The sequence below is a fragment of the Anneissia japonica genome, unplaced genomic scaffold, assembly GCF_011630105.1.
Source record: "Anneissia japonica isolate Jap-2015-1 unplaced genomic scaffold, ASM1163010v1 scaffold287980_len571666_cov165, whole genome shotgun sequence".
Taxonomy (NCBI): Eukaryota; Metazoa; Echinodermata; class Crinoidea; order Comatulida; family Comatulidae; genus Anneissia; species Anneissia japonica.
The window spans coordinates 127,409-143,882 of NW_022720008.1; the positions used below are offsets into that span (position 1 = coordinate 127,409).

Sequence of the window (16,474 nt, forward strand, 5' to 3'; positions counted from 1 at the left end):
GTTGATTAGTTAAGGGCACTAGCTCGCAAAGTAAGGTGATTCGAAGTGATTTTCAACTACTTGAGCATGCATTGATTGATGGGCGACTGAGGAGGGGGACAAGTATTATTTTTTCGGGGTGAGCGTCTGTCTGAGAGCGCCATTTCCGGACATCTAGAGGTGCCATAATCTTAAATTTTCTTAACTCAGCCCCACTATTATGGATCTGAAGTGGATTGACTCCTATCTGTCAAAGTCCTTTCCTGGGCCCCCCTCTATTTCGAATTCCTGGATCCGCCATTGTTATTGCTGATAAGGAATAATTATATAGGCTAATATTCTCATGTAAATTATGAGAAAATACGAGATTGATCTTCATTTGCGTTTATCGGGTCTCTTTAAAAGCAGAATTTTTTTTTTCTGCCTTTAAAATTATAGCTTGACATTGATAGCTGTTACCTACCAGCTGTTTTGTAGACGGAGTAATCTAGGAGTTGATTTATTAGTTAGACTTTTGGCTGAATGTGAATGAATAAAGTGCATATTTTCTGTTTTTACCGCATTACTAAAGGTTGGGGTTTCCTCTCGTTTTACTGGCCAATTTCCCACTTGGAGGGATTTGTCAATATTTAATTTCATACAGTATTTACTATATTGGTCCCTCTTTATGTACGATTTTGATGCTAACATAAAATTAAAGGCTGTGGTACAAGCTTCTCCAGCAGATGGAGTCTCATTTAGATCATTTGTATCAAAATATAATGAAACAAACTTTATTTAATTGAGATCAAACTTTTCTTACTTACCTTTATCATTAAGCTTATGAAGAACAGAATGGTATTCAGTCTCATCTATTTTTGTTGCCCATTTTTTAAAAAATTCTTCCTGTAGATCTTCTGGTATCAATATATTGGCCAACTCTTTAATAAGATGCCCACTCAAATGGATTTTCCATAAAGTCGTCAAAGCATTAGGATTATACACAGAAAGATAAAATATTATAGATCCATCTCTTGCATATTGCAGTTCTAAGTCTGTTTCTTTTTTCGAAAGTAAGTCATTTATTTTCTTCCACATGTTGTAACCTTCTTCATTATCTATCTCAAACAATTTTTGAAGGCGATGATGCACAGAACTACAGGCGTCATCGACATCATTACAGACTTTTAATTTGATATCTATAAAAATAACGAAATGCAAAAAATATATTTAGGGGAAACAAAATCTGTCTTAAAGGGTAGAATAATCGTAATGATTTAATCAATCAATATTTTATTATTAATAATATCTATATATTATATTAAAAAAAACAAAGCAAATACAATCAATAGATTTCATTAAAAAAAAAGATGACAGTTCTAAACAAATACTTAGTATTAAATGAATATAGACAATATTAGTTGACCATTTAATTTAGGAAGGATTTAGGTTAAAAGGGAATTATTGTAAATTAGTTCATAAAGGATAACATAGAACATGATTCAATGGTAAAACAAATCAGCTTTTAAAAGGATTCAGTGTTTAAAGAATTAGTATTAAAAAATTAAAAACTTAAAACTGAAAGATCCTAATGTTAAATGACAAATAAAAATGAATATTGAAAAAATAGACATTAAAAGGGCAAACTTTTTGTAAAAAAAAACTTTGATCATTCCAGGTAAATTTGAGCTCATTGAATAATGTGTTAAAAGTTTAAACTTAGAACTTTACTCTATTTATTAGCACACAAATGGTAAACGTCTTTTTATCCTGTTGCTTAGCTCAAAGTAAAAACTATGCTATATTATTTGTGACAGAAGTACTGTAGACTTCAATCAATTTTTGGGGGTTTCACCTTATGTAACGTTTGACCCCAAACTGTAAACACCCGTGTATGGAAGGTGTCACCGGTTCTACAGATTAAGTTTGATTGAAAACGACCAAATCGATAGAAGTAGGTTTCAATCAATTTTTGGGGGTTTACCCTATGTAACATTTGACCCCAAACTGTGAAAATCCATGTATGGAAGGTGTCACCGGTTCTACAGATCAATATTAATTGAAAACGGCCAAATCGTTTGCCACTAGTAGCCTTTTAGAAATGTTACCATAAAGAAGAATGACACCATCACCAATAACGATCTTCCTACTCATCTCAAAGATATTCTTGATATTCCTGAGATCACATCCAGTGAAGTAGTAAAACTTTTATAGAATATCCACCCAGAAAAGGCTCCTGGCCCCGACAACATCAGCCCATGTGTACTGAAAGAATTTGCTGAAGAAAAAGCTGAACATCTTAGCGAAATCTTTAAGAGATCCATGGACACTGGATGTATACCTTATGAATGAAAGGGTGCAAATGTGGTCCCAATCTTTAAGAAATTTCAAAAGTACGACAAAAGAAATTACCGCGTAATATCCAAGATAATGGAGCACATTATCGCTAGCTGCTTCATGGCCCATGTTGAGCACCACCAACTCCTCTATACCCATCATCAGGAGCAAGCGGAGCTGCCATACGCAGTTGTCGAGTTTGTCAATGATGTTGTAAATGCCACCAAAGGTGGCAAACAAACAGATGTAAGTGTGCTCGATTTTGCAAAAGCATTTGACAAGGTAGATCACAGATGTCTAGTTAAAAAGTTAAAATGATATGGTATCAATGGAAATAAATGCATGGATCACAGAGTTTCTTAGAAATCGTCACCAATGTGTTTTTTTAATAGTTCTACATCAAGCAATGTACCAATACTCTCTGAATTACCTCAAGGGTCTGTAATTGGCCCTTGTTTATTCATATATTTTATTTATGACATCCACTTAAAGTTAAATTCATCTGTTCGCCTCTTCGAGATAACACAATGTTATATATAACTATTGTAGTGCAGGCAGATGCTAAGACAGTACAAAGAGACCTTGGCATCCTTGATGAATGGAGCAAAGAATGTGGGATGGAGTTTAACACTACAAAATGCTAAGTTATATATATCTCCAGGAAGAAAAGGCCGCTTGAAAACCTCTTCACCTTAAATGACAAGCCATAGCTAACGTTAAGAAGGTGAAGTATTCGGGGCTGAACATCACAAAATGACCACCGATGGAACGCTCACATCAATGTTACAGCTTCAAAGGCCAACTCGACTTCCTGAGAAGGAACATTAACAATAATAATCCAAGACTGAAAAGTATGGCATACGAACCCTTGGTGCGACACCTGCTAGAGTATGCCCGGGTTTTGTGGGATCCTTACACCAAGAAACTAAAGGAAGTTCAAAGGAAGGCAGCATGGTTTGTCTCAATGGACAGAAAGCCAAGTCACAACAATGCTCAACAGATTGGGGTGGGAAACATTGAAAGAGTAGGGAAGAAAGGCCCGTTTTGCCAAGTTTTATAAACTCCATTATAGTCAAGTTGCAATCACAATGATACTTGCTTCCAAAAGCCATCAACAACCAAAAAGAAGAGAAAATATTTTTGCTATCATATTCCAATGTCATCTGCAGACTATAATAAGAACCATTTCTTCGTCAAAACTACCGAACAGTGGAACAAGCTTCCTGAAGCAACTTTTAGAGTCTCATTGATCAAGGCTTTCAAAGGATGCATTTAGTTCTACAAAATTTAAATCAAGACTGCTATATAGTAATGTCCTTGAAAATTTAGTTTTGTCGGTTTAGCTGGTAGAAAGGGGAATCAATAGACACATTTTACAATCGGCAAAGTGTGGTCTGTATAATGCAAGGAGGTGAACGCCCCTACCCTTGATGAGTTTCAGGTTCCCTCTGACACGGAGGGATAGTACTTTAATGTGTCCCATCCTAGGTTACGGAAAATATAATGCTAAAACGTAAATATATCGTAAAAATTAAAGCTTTTAAATTAAAGAAGAAAAAGACTAAGACCTACTTTCTCCGTCTAATGCCCGCAGCAACTTCTCATATACATTATGTTCCCAACTATTTGCTGGCGTTAACACCCTCAGACATTTTGGTATCATGGCATTTCTTGAAATCCTTACAGGGATAAGCTTTCCTTCATTAATATTATTGCTATCCAGCATTTCTTGAACAACAGTTTGTGCCAGAAAATTTGGACTGCCAGTTGATGATGGTGCAAATCCTACAACAACCTTCTTGCATGTATTAACTGGTTCAGTTAAATTTTCAAGTCTGTATTTCCCAGGTATCCATTCATCTCTGCAAATACACCTTATTCCTGGTCTTCTTTTCTGCAATTCAATTATTGTCGTTTTCTCCCATTCCGCATCGTCGCTTATAACGTAAAAATCATTTTCTGCATTATAAAATTCAAAGAAAGTAAATGTTAAAACAGTTTTCTTTATATCATTTATTTTTCAATATGCTAAAAAGCAAACCATTATCAATTAATATTCACATACAATAGAACCCCTCCTTTGGGACACACCATTCAGGGACATCCTATTAAGAGGACACTTTTCCGTAAAACGAGGGGGCACATATATTTAACACTACGGCTAATCTCTATTAAGGGGACGTCCCTATTAAGGGGACGGGTGGACACTTTTTGAGTGTACCAAATGTTCAACTAACCCCTATTAAGGGGACAGTTAAAAGGCCCAGGGGCAGATGATATTATTTTTAATTGTCTCTCTACAACTACAGCAGTCTCAAAATAAGAAAAATTCATTCAACTCTATATTTTGACACCTTTAGAGCAATAAACTAGAATTTTCTCCCCTGAATTCTTAGAGTGAACATCGGTATAAGCCTACTGCATGTGTTAAGTATCTTTATCAATTTTGACACTTAAATCTTTGTCTTTGTTTTTCGTGTACTTTCATATAGGATTCTATTCCATACCATAGCATGGTCTTTAATTTTAATTGTTAGCCTATTAATATGATATTTCATCTAATAGAAAACTCACTATAAAAATAAGTATTTTGGTCATTAAAATTGCATCATGAAATAATACTGCCAGAATACTCAGGATTGAGTTAATGGAGGAATGGAGGAGGAAGAAGATGAAGTAATATTTTTAGCATTTCAAACTATTGTTTGTTTTAATTACATTTCTTCTGATTTAATATTATAAATGAATTATATTTGCATTGCAAATTATTGCTATTAATTCTATTGGTAACTGATTCTTAAAATATGCTCGTCATTAAAAATAAAATTATAAGGAATGTGTGCCATTCTTGCACGAAAACATGCAAAAAACTTCTATTAAGGGGACAGTTTCACATTTTTGTTTAGAGTCCCCCCTGAATAGAGGCAACCCTATCAAGGGGAAACTTTTTCAGTCCCCTACCTGTGAAATTCTTTATTTGGGCCCCTCTATTTCGAATTCCTGGATCCGACACTGCTTATACGACAAAACAAAATTGAGTCTAAGCCTGAATGAGGATTAGAGTACTAAGATTGTAACAAGACCTAAAAAAATAATTGTTGGTTTGCCCTTTTTTTAAGGTTAAAAAGGGGAGGATGGAAAAAGATTTTTTTTTTTTTTTTTTTTTTTAAGATACTCATCAGATGGAATATAATAACCCACAGAATCCTAGAATGGCATCTATCAAAAAAATAAAGATAAATTTACTCACATTTTTTTATAATTTGTAAAGAAAAAGGCTAAAAAAAACTTGTTTAATTTTTTTTGTTTTTCCACCCTATTTTTTTCAGTGAGTTAGGGGCGGGTGAAGGAGGGCAAACAAACAAACACTTTTTGTTTTTGACCCAATATTTGTCTTCTGAAGAATTTCTTTCCCTTATTAAATTACGTTACATATTTGGCAGGTTTATTAAGGAGGTTGAAGTGACTGTTAAGTTAAGATGCATTTTAGTATGCCTTTCATTTGTGAAAATGAAAATTCAAAAAGTCGTACTATATAGAAAGTCTACGGATGCTGCCATAGTTGCTAACAGTATACAGCTTCTTTGCTTTGTTGGTGACTGTTGACTGTGTCAGCAGAAGCCTGTAGAGAAATGTAAAATGAAACATACACTGCAATTTATTTATTTATTTATTCATTCATTTGGCAATTACTTAATGGATGAACAAAACCATTGTAATGGCAGATGGTGGTGCCACTAATTACAACCTTCACATCATTGACTAGGGTGGGTAGTTTCAAAATCCCAGGTTTTCCTTTGCAATCTCAAATTACCTTCCGACCATGGACTAATAATACATGCTTCGCCCAAAGTTGGCCTAATGTTTGGCAAATTTAATATTAAAATTTTAAGTTTGGGATTGGCCCACTTATAAAAATTGTTGCGTGGGCCTAAGCCATCCTGGCCACATTGTGCTTCCGCCATTGATTCTTTTTAGGACCCTTCAACTGTCTGTTCATCAGTTTAAGGAAGTTATGGGAAAAAAATGTTTCGATCTGTTTCTGATTGAAGTTAATAACTTACTTGGTAATTTTAAATGAGCCATTCAAAAATGCAATTGATTCTTTTTTTTTTTGGAAGCCGAAGGCCTATATTAAAGTTTCCATAATTTTTAATATAGGTAATATTACATTTTGTGAGCCAGATTTTGGCTCTTAAGCCTGAAAGCGTGAGATAAACAACAAACGCTTGATAGCTCTGTCAATATCCAGATGCTGGGAGACGGCATAACATTTCCCTGAAATACAGTACTCTCCATTGGAATAGGTATGCCGTACCTCTAGGCAATTGTTGAAGATCCAATAATAATAATCATCATCATCATCATCATCATCATAATAATAATAATAATAATAATAATAATAATATTAATAGATGATGATGATGATGATGATGATGATGATGATGATGATAATAATAATAATAGTAAATATGGAGATTTATACCGCGCCTTTTGCCAAGAAATACAAGGCGCTGGAGATGTTGTTATTAAATTTTTTGAAAAATACGACGAAATTGATGTATGTTGTCAGGCATAAATATTTTCCTGTTAATAACAAGAATCTGAATGTAGTTGTTTTAATTGGCAAATATTATAGATTGTGATTTCTTTTCGAGTCCATTTCGACCGTTTTCTCTTGTTTTTTTGTTTATCCTATTCTGTAATGACTACATGACTAAAGCTCATCCTGCCACATCTCAGAGCCACGATTGGAAAAGCGAGACTACTGCTTTGGCACTACTTAGTACTGAGCGTGATGAAGCAGACAACATTACTACAGTAACTTTGATCATGTTATTGCTGATGCAAAAGCACAAAATTCAGTTGCGAATTTAAATAATGTTAAAAATTCAGAAACTTACAAAACTCTACTATAAGATAAATTTAGAGAATAAGAAAACTAAGCTGTATGCGATAAATACAACTGGCTTACAAATCAGGATAATGGTAAAGTTGTACACAAAGTTCCGAACATCGTAATGCCGTTTCAATAGTAAGAAACAGGGGTGGCGCCAGGCCCCCTTAGGGGAAAGCTGCACCCCCCCCTTTCCCCAGACCTCGGACCCCCTCGGGCAAATCCTGGAGCCACACTGGTAAGAAAGAACACATGAAAGCTAGAATAATAATAGTTATTCGTGGTTAAATAATTTTATGTAGACAGTGCATGATATGGACGTACGGTACGGATATCCTTAAAGTCTATACAACCAATATAAATTTATTTCAAAATATTATAATTATAATGGGGAAGGGGCGCAATTTTCTACTCTTTCCCCGGGGCGCCAAACCTCTAGCTACGCCACTGCCCTAGTCATCGGATCCTGATCAAACCAGTACAAAGTAATAACTTTCTCCACTTCGTGGGAGTATTCCTAATCGTGTGTATAACTTAATTCCGATGCAGACTAATACTTGCATTGCCATATCATCTTATTTGGTACCAATTTTATACTCCTGGGTGGAAAGAGGCAAACGTAAGTAGTTTAAAGTGCCTTTGCCCCAGGACACAAGAAATGTGACAAGCGTCGGTCTCGAACTCCAGATCAGAAGTCCAACACCTTACACGATTCACAATACTTGCTTTCTAGGCTTAACTATTACACTATGAATAGTGGCGACTCTAGGATATATTTTCTGGGGGTGGGGGGGGACTGAGCTGTCCGGCAGGGGGAACTTGAGCTCGTAGGCCCGAGACAGGGGGAATGGTTTGAGAGTGTGTTCCCCATCCCAAATAATTTTCTTTAAAGAATAGGAACCTCTGGATGGCCATAAATGACACTCTCAGACTGTGACGGACCTGTGTTGTCTTGGCGTGGGCCTATTTTTATATTTTTTTAGTCCGACAGTGCCCGACAAGCTCTGTCCAAAGGGGGCTTGACTTGTACGGTGGGGGGGCTTAAGGACCTGTTCCCCCCCCCCGCTGGCGTCGCCACTGACGCCGCCACTGACTATGAACACACACTTCTAGATTAATATACTTTATTATAACATTTATTTTGACAATATCAACAATTTTTCAGAATTAGTTGCATTAACAATATAAATTCTCATGTAAACTAATATAGATTATAAATGTACTGATTATGATGAAGAAGACAGAATTGATTGTATTTAATTATTAATGGCTATTAATTCAATTATCAATAGAGATTTATTACAATATCAACATTGCTTAAATATCCAAATAAATAACTCAAATATATAATTAAGCATATTTTAAATTATTCAACAAAACTCTAAATATTTTTCTTAATTGGGATTATTCAATTAATTACCGTCTTGATTTATTTGGTCTATACCAAACTATCCATCACATTTTTGTCCTCTAGAATTGTATAATTATTACTAATAATTTCAATTCTTACCTTGTATTATTCTCAATGTAGTATTTGGAAGTAGTGAAGTAATTCACAATAATTATTTTCTAAAGCTTAATAACTGCAACTGACGCTAAAAAATCTCAAAAAGGAACTGCAATTGGTTGTGGATGCAGTGGTATTTATACACACGCTTTATACCGGTATGCTATTCAAAGTCAGTAATGTGTGATACCAACCTTTTTGTACTCCGTTCTATACATGAGTTACACTCAATGGCAGTGACGATGATTCCATATTTTTGTTTGAGAAGTGGGTACAATAGCTTGAATTGACCCACTAAGACCTACTGATCGAACAACTTTGGTGGAGTCGAGAAGCAGAGCCCCAGTTGGTGGGAAGTGAAGCCCCCAGATTTCACAAATGTTAGTGGCTTAGATGATCAAATTGTACTAAAATAGATTTCTGAGGAGGAGATCTGACAAAAATAGTGCTGTATAAATTTAAAGAAAAACAGGCTTCATGTAAGTTTCAACCTGAGTGTGGCAGATTTAGGCCCTATGTAGGTTGTGTATTTTTTTTACCGAATCTATTAACAAATCTATTAATGAATTTGAAACACTTGGAAAGACTCTACAACATTAATAATAAAAGCCCATTAAAACGTAAAGAAAGAACCACAGATGTAAGTTTAAAAAACGCTATACAACAAATAAGCAAGTTAACATTTAAAGTGAAAAAAATATCTCATTTTTAAATTGTATGATTGTTTTGGTGAATTGACATACTGAGATCTGAAATGACTAACTCATTTTTTTAAATTATCCACTGGAATCTCCACCACTATTGTAACTCCACACTACCAACTATACTTTGGTCTTGCTCTGATAGGGTGGTAGAGCTTTAAAACATAACAAGTAATCGCACCTCTCACCAATAAATGAAAAAAATAATTTAAAACTAAAAAAGCAAGAAAACTACATTTTCTAAAAAATGAATGTACAACATTAAAATATTGACTGTAAAATGGAACTGTACATGATCGAGGATGTAGTTTTATTATTAAACACACCTTTTATTAGACACCTTTGTACTCCATTCTATGCATGACTTGCAGACAACTGTTACACTGGTAGCTAGAATGTATATCTCCGCTTAGTTTGTATATTATTTTCTTACTTCCTCATTCCTGACTTTGTGATTTTCTACTGAAATACCACCAAGACCCCATTTGATCCAATCTTGCAATCTGCAAAACAAATAGAACACAGTAGTTATACTACGTTTTTTTTAATAAGGTAAAGCTATAGGGACTTACATTAGGCCTGCAGTGCTACTAAAAAAATATTTACCGATACTATGCATTGTATTTCAGGGTTTGTGCTACGAAAAGAACTATTTTTATTCATCAAATTTGATTTTCTACTTTTCCGACTTAATTCCACCCAAAGAGGAGACTCAATCATTACAAATAATTCTCACAAATTCTCATCTTTTCTTTTTTTTGGTCACAAGTATCCGATGGTAAGTATAGTTTGGCATGCGATATGTATTTATATATATGGTAAATGCTTAAATTAATGAAACTAGTATTTTTTTGAGTCTACATATTTAATTGATTTTTGTTTTATAAAATATATGAAAATAATTGAAAAAAAACACGAAGGTACATATCACCTATTGCCCTACACGATACAACAAGCAGCACTCTGTATTAAGGTTTAGTAAGACCCATATGAACCAACCTTGAAATCTACAGAACACAATATTTGTACTATGGTTTATATAAGATAAGGTTAAGTCAAAACTTATGCTCTGGGTTCAAAGGCATGAGTGCCTATGTCTCTTTCCTTTGTATTTAGGCACACACGGATAATCATTTATATCCATATAAAGTGTTTTCCTCACACAAACTTGTTTTCGAACCCCAAATTGCTTCCACTTACTTTAAGTAGTTTTAAATGCTGGGGTTCCTCAGTGATCTGTACTCTGGCCCTTTTTATTCCTAATATATATGAACGATAATATATATGAACGATATTGCCGATGGTTTGGAATGCAATACCAATTTATGTGGTGATGATACATCGTTGTATGATATATGTACCAACAGAACTGCTGCTGAAACTAAAATGAATTAAGAAGACTAGATAAGCTAATTTCTGTCAGGGCCGTAAAATGGAAAGTGACATTTAAAATTTTAAAAAAACACAGCAATGTTAATTACTCGGAAATCATTAGATAACAACATGAATATATATTTCAACGGAAAAAGGATCCACTTTGTGTCTTGCCATAAGCATTTAGGTGTGACATTCAGTTCAGATTTATCTTGGAATATTCACATAAATACTATATTGAATAAAGCAACAACCGCATTAAATATGTTTTACGGAGTAAAAAAGTTCTGTCACGATCCACACTAATAAATATCTATCTTACATGTATCCGCCCATTGATCGAATATGCTGCTCCTGTTTGGGGTAATATGTCTCACTTAAGTGATAAATTGGAGTCTTTTCAGATAAAATTGTAGAATATGTATAGGCGCATGGAAACATACGAATCACAATACTATTCGAACAGAACTCGCATGGCCCCTCCCTAGACTTGCCACAAGTCTCTAATTATAGGTTTTCCTAGTATTAGCTAATTTTGGAGAGCGCCACCAGCGTCAGTATATATCGAGAAACTTTTATGCGAATTAGAAATCCAAGAAAAAGTATACTATGAAACGCCAAGCAAATAGGTAATATGGAACGCCATTGGTGCCAAAATCGATTTTCCTAGCTTTTTTACTGATTAAGACAAAGATTAGGGACTGGAACCCAGTCTAGGCCTTTCCCCTACTGAAAGATAGACGAACTTATTTTAAGTTATGCATTTTCTTCAAGGCTGCGAATAATCTTGCTTCTTCTTACCTAAAAGCTACGGTATTTTTATCCACAAATACTGCGATATATAATCCACGCAATGCAATGTAAGGAATAGAAGATCCCCATTTTGCAATACCACATCTTACAAACGTTCCTTCTGTCATTACATCATGGAACAACCTAAGAATTAAAGCCCAAATCTGTCCAACTTTAAACTTTTTTAAAAGAAACAAATGAAATCCATACTAGAATCATACTGCGTTTCAGCAGTCCGAATGCTCATCTTTTCAATTTTGGATTTCATCCCGATCCACTATGTCCATGTGGTAACAGCAATGCAGCATAGAAGATCCATTGCATTATTTTAATAAATGTCCTTTATTTGCTGCTCAAAGCCAAGAACTGCTTACCGATGTGTGGGAATTTCTCTCCAAAATGTTTGCCAACGACCTATCCTTGAGTACTGCCGACCTTGGTTTTCCCTCTGATTTTTTTTTTTCTTTTTTGTTTTGGATGTACATTTTTAAATGAAGACCAAAATCTATATATGTTTAATTGTGTCCAGAAATTTATTGTTGATACAGATAGGTTTAAGCCAATTGCATGAGTTAAATACTAATCTAATTACTTTTTGGTCTTCATTTGGTCTTGGATTTTAATTTTCTTTTGCATAAAAACGACTATGTTTCAAAAACAAGCAAATTTGTTTCTGTGTATATTTTTGTGCAAAAGGAATTTCAAATCGAAGCTGTCAATACTATAATAAACATTTGCTTGTGCACATTTTTGTGCAAACTCTTCTGCAAAAGAAAATTGAAATCGAATTCTTTGTTTTATAATTTGCATTTGCTGATGAATCGTATTTTTTCCATACTTGTACATGCACATACATACTTTATTATGGTCTTTGTCAGTGGTACCTTGTATCTAAGGCTGGGCTTTGTAAGGTGCCACTGAGGAATATTTGAAAAAAAAGTACAGTTTTATGCATATTTCTTTAATTACGTCTTAAATTAGATACGAAAATCTAACTGCAAATAAACTTTATCAGACATTATTGATTTTCGATGATTTTTGACACCAGAAGAAAATCAAGTAAAGATATTAACAATACTGGTGATGCCATGTGGTGAGTTTATTTTATTAATTTTGTTTGAATCATAATATTATGTAACCCTAAATACAATCTACACAATAAAGAAAGTTTATTATTATAATAAATTTCTTTTTTAAAAGTAAAATTATGATTCTTTCTGATTTGCTGTAACTTAGGCCTAAGTGGGATTCGTTGGTCGTGGGTGCAGTACCGTACATTTTTGCTCTAGTTAAGGCACTTTATGTACCCAGGGATATAAATGGGTGCTATCTTCAGTAGTAGACTTCCGCCTACCAGTGAATTTGAGCCCTATAAAACTATCATCGCCCATAATACTCCCATTTAGCAAATTCACTCTAAAACTTGCGTACAGAGGGGAGGCGGACCCAAAACACCAGTGCATGTAATATGTGCAGGGATTGTAAACATACTTGGCGGAGAAATGGTGAACCCTACAGCATTGCTCACTCTGCCTAAATTGTTAAGGAAAAAGAGGTCTGATTTTGAATTTACGATATGTAACTGTTGAATGAATAGTAGGCCTAATGATTGTCATTTATTTTTTATACACTTATTTTGTTTAATACCGATTCCTCTATGATTTTATTCAGAAGTTAAAAACCTTGTGTTTGTGTGTGTTCTTTAAAATATCTTCATTTTTTATTTTCATTTTTCAATTTCATTTATTTTAGAGATGATGATAACATGGACAATATACGTGGAATTAGAAACAAAATTTGTGATCAGGTTGGAGTTAATGAAAAATGACTGACATAATTAACACAAACTGTACAGTACACTTGCCAAGTAGTGAAAATATTGATTATTTACGGTAGAGAGTGCTTATCATAATCACAAGAAGGCCTACTACAGACTTCCTTTGGCTGTGAAAAGCTAAATAAAATATGAAATAGCTATCTGAAATGAGCAAATTTATTTATTTATCTCCTTCGCATCCAACATTATGTACACTCACCACTTACAGGATGGAATGATGCTTTATAAACCAAGTGTCATAATGCGAGGTTTAGGAGGTGGAGTTTTTTTTAATTTTTTTAGTTAGAATAAGTCAGGATGAGAAGGCAATCATATTAACCACTAAACTATTCAACAACTCTATTATAAGATGTTAGTAAAAATGTTGTCTTACTATAATAATAATAATAATGATGATAATAATAATAATAATAATAATAATAATAATAATAATAATAATAATAATAATAATAATAATAATAATAATAATAATAATAATAATAATAATAATAATTGTTTTAAATTTTCCAGGTGTTTTTTTCTTGTATTTTAAATATTGACTTTTTTATGAACCCTGTACTTTAAATAAAGTTATACATTTAATTATTTTTAGCTTTGTAATCATTATAATAATGTAAATTTAATTATAATAATAGTTTGTTATTCAAAAACTGCTGATTTTATACCATAATTTTATTCTAAATGTTCCAAATTCAAATTGTTAGTGCATACCAAGGGTAACTCGAAAATGAGCCATAGAGATACAATAATATGAGGATTTCGTCTCAACGACATAACCCCCGAGACCGAGAGTTTTACGTAAATTTGTGGAACCAAAACGTTGTGTGCAGAGGTAAACGATTACGAACTTTTAATATCGAATCCCCATGATTATTTAGTAAACATAATACATAACAGCAGAAGGCAATGGACACACGTTCCCACTGGGAGCATATTTTTATTGTAGGACTAAACAAGTAAAATCAATGGAAACTGACATGTTTTTGATCTGTATTTAATTGAAAAAAATCTTACAAATAAAATTACTACTATAGTAGTAATAAAAAAACAACTTTAAGCTGTATTTCTGTATGAATATATATTAACCTTAAAAGGTAAAGAAGAGGAATCATGCAAGTGAAAAACCGCCCCCAACTAGGATTTGAACCTGGGGTCTACTGCTGTCTATGCAGACGCGCCATTTTAACTGTGGCTTTGTAGATCGGCCCTATTATATCATATTTTGTGCAGTAGATAGTCAAATTCACAATACTCAATATTAAAGCCTGCCATTCCCGGCAAAATTACACTGATTTTCTTTTTCTAAAAAAAAATGCATATGCATTACTTTAATTATTATAAACCATGGAAAAATATTGGCATAAATTTTAGTTTTACGCAAAAGGATAAAAAAAAAAAAAAATAGAGACTGTTTCTCATAGGAAATTACCATTTTCTCGAAGACATCTTCGTTAGGTTAAAAAAAAATATTGTGTTGGCCACGTCTGACCGACCCAAAATGTTCTAAACTGAGGGTCGGCATTTTATTTATTCATGTTTTTTTACTAGAACGAAAAATAGTTTTAATGAGCTAAAAAGTCTAGAATTGACCTATCTTGCGACGGTTGGAGATGCTACAGTGTTATGCGGTCGTTTTGCTCTTCAATATAGATTTTAAAATGGTCTTGTATTTTTTTGTGTTCAAGAAAAAAGAAAATAATTTTCCTACCAAACTACCAAATTCCTTGGATTTTCCCAAAACGTAGCCATTGTTTTTTTTTTTTTTTTTTGTCGACTGTATACTTCATACAGTCAAGCTTCGGAGGTAGGCAGTGTAATTGTTTCGTAGTGTTACTAGGCTAATCTCTCCGGCGCCTGTTATATTTCCTTGCAGACCTATGGCAAAATGAAACATAACAAATTTTAATTTTATTTATTTTTGTCTGGAACACACAAAAAAAAACACACTAAAATTTTAGTCTTATTTTACATTTTTTTGCATGTTTAGAAGTGTCTAAATTCAGTTAAACCACAGGCCTAGTAATAGAAAAAACACAGATTGCATTGCATTTCGATATTTAGAGTATGTATTATGATTATCATCTATCTTATCTGAGATTAATCAGTGGACCTTTCGGTCAAAGAGAATGTATTTTATATATAGAATGAAACGATGTTAAGCTTGGTTTGCATACAATCGCTACATTGTCTCTACAGCGTTTTCAGTACAATCTTTGTATTTTTGTATCAGCATTTTAAAAAACACCACATGCACAACAACGTCCAGCACTAAAATTTAGAAATAGGCCTAAGTGGTGGTATACCATGACGCACACGTCAAAAATTAAACATTAAATATTTGTACTGTGATTGTTATTTTACTTTTTAATATGTAGATTTTGTGTTTTTACATCAAGATTTACGATTTGGAAATCCATTAATCCCAATTAGGTACTTATGTGTTTATTGTCATAAGCTTTATTTCTATAATACGCTGTATATGGATTAGGCCTAAGTAATAATTATGACCATGAAGCTATTTTTTCAATATATTGTAGCTCTACAATATAACACGTGATACTTGCGCAAAGGTCAGATCCACATGGGTAGACGTGTTAGTAATTGATTGTTTAACTTTATGAAGAGACGATAGATTGTGTTATAATGTGTTAGAAACAAACAAGAAATAGAACATACACTATTTTTATAAGAACACTATAAGAACACCGTCTAGAGTTGAAATTGCTTAAATATAAAACAAAGTAAGATCAAATTGAGGTTGTGGTAAAATGGCAAATGAAGTTTTTATTTTTAAAAAATAAATAGAAAAACCAACAACTCAAGCTTATAGTTACATAGAATAAATTATCAACGTTTAAACAAATTATACTGTAAAATTCTTTTGGCCTTACCTTATGTTCAGTAATTGTGACTATTCAGAGCCGGCGGAACGTTTTTAAAAGTGGGGGAGGGGTCACTAGCATTTTTTCCAATCATACAAAAATCTGCATAGCCATATATTTTCTGCCAAAATAAAGTGGAAGGGGGCGGGCCCCGACCCCGTTTCCGTCGGCCATCCTACAGTATGTAAT

The 16,474-nt window shown here is 33.5% G+C and overlaps 1 protein-coding gene across 1 annotated transcript in view; it reads right to left on the bottom strand.

The window, feature by feature from the left end:
* The window catches only part of LOC117111166 (E3 ubiquitin-protein ligase TRIM71-like), a 13,505-nt gene extending 4,670 nt beyond the window's left edge, over window positions 1-8,835 (bottom strand). Inside the window, exons 1-4 of the mRNA XM_033254041.1 lie at window positions 8,703-8,835; window positions 5,828-5,917; window positions 3,868-4,254; window positions 786-1,157 (exon numbers count right to left, since the gene is read on the bottom strand). Coding sequence (XP_033109932.1) covers window positions 786-1,157; window positions 3,868-4,254; window positions 5,828-5,855 — 787 coding nt within the window. The 5' untranslated portion in view covers window positions 5,856-5,917; window positions 8,703-8,835. The remainder of the gene's footprint in view (window positions 1-785; window positions 1,158-3,867; window positions 4,255-5,827; window positions 5,918-8,702) is intronic.
* Window positions 8,836-16,474: the final 7,639 nt, after the last annotated feature.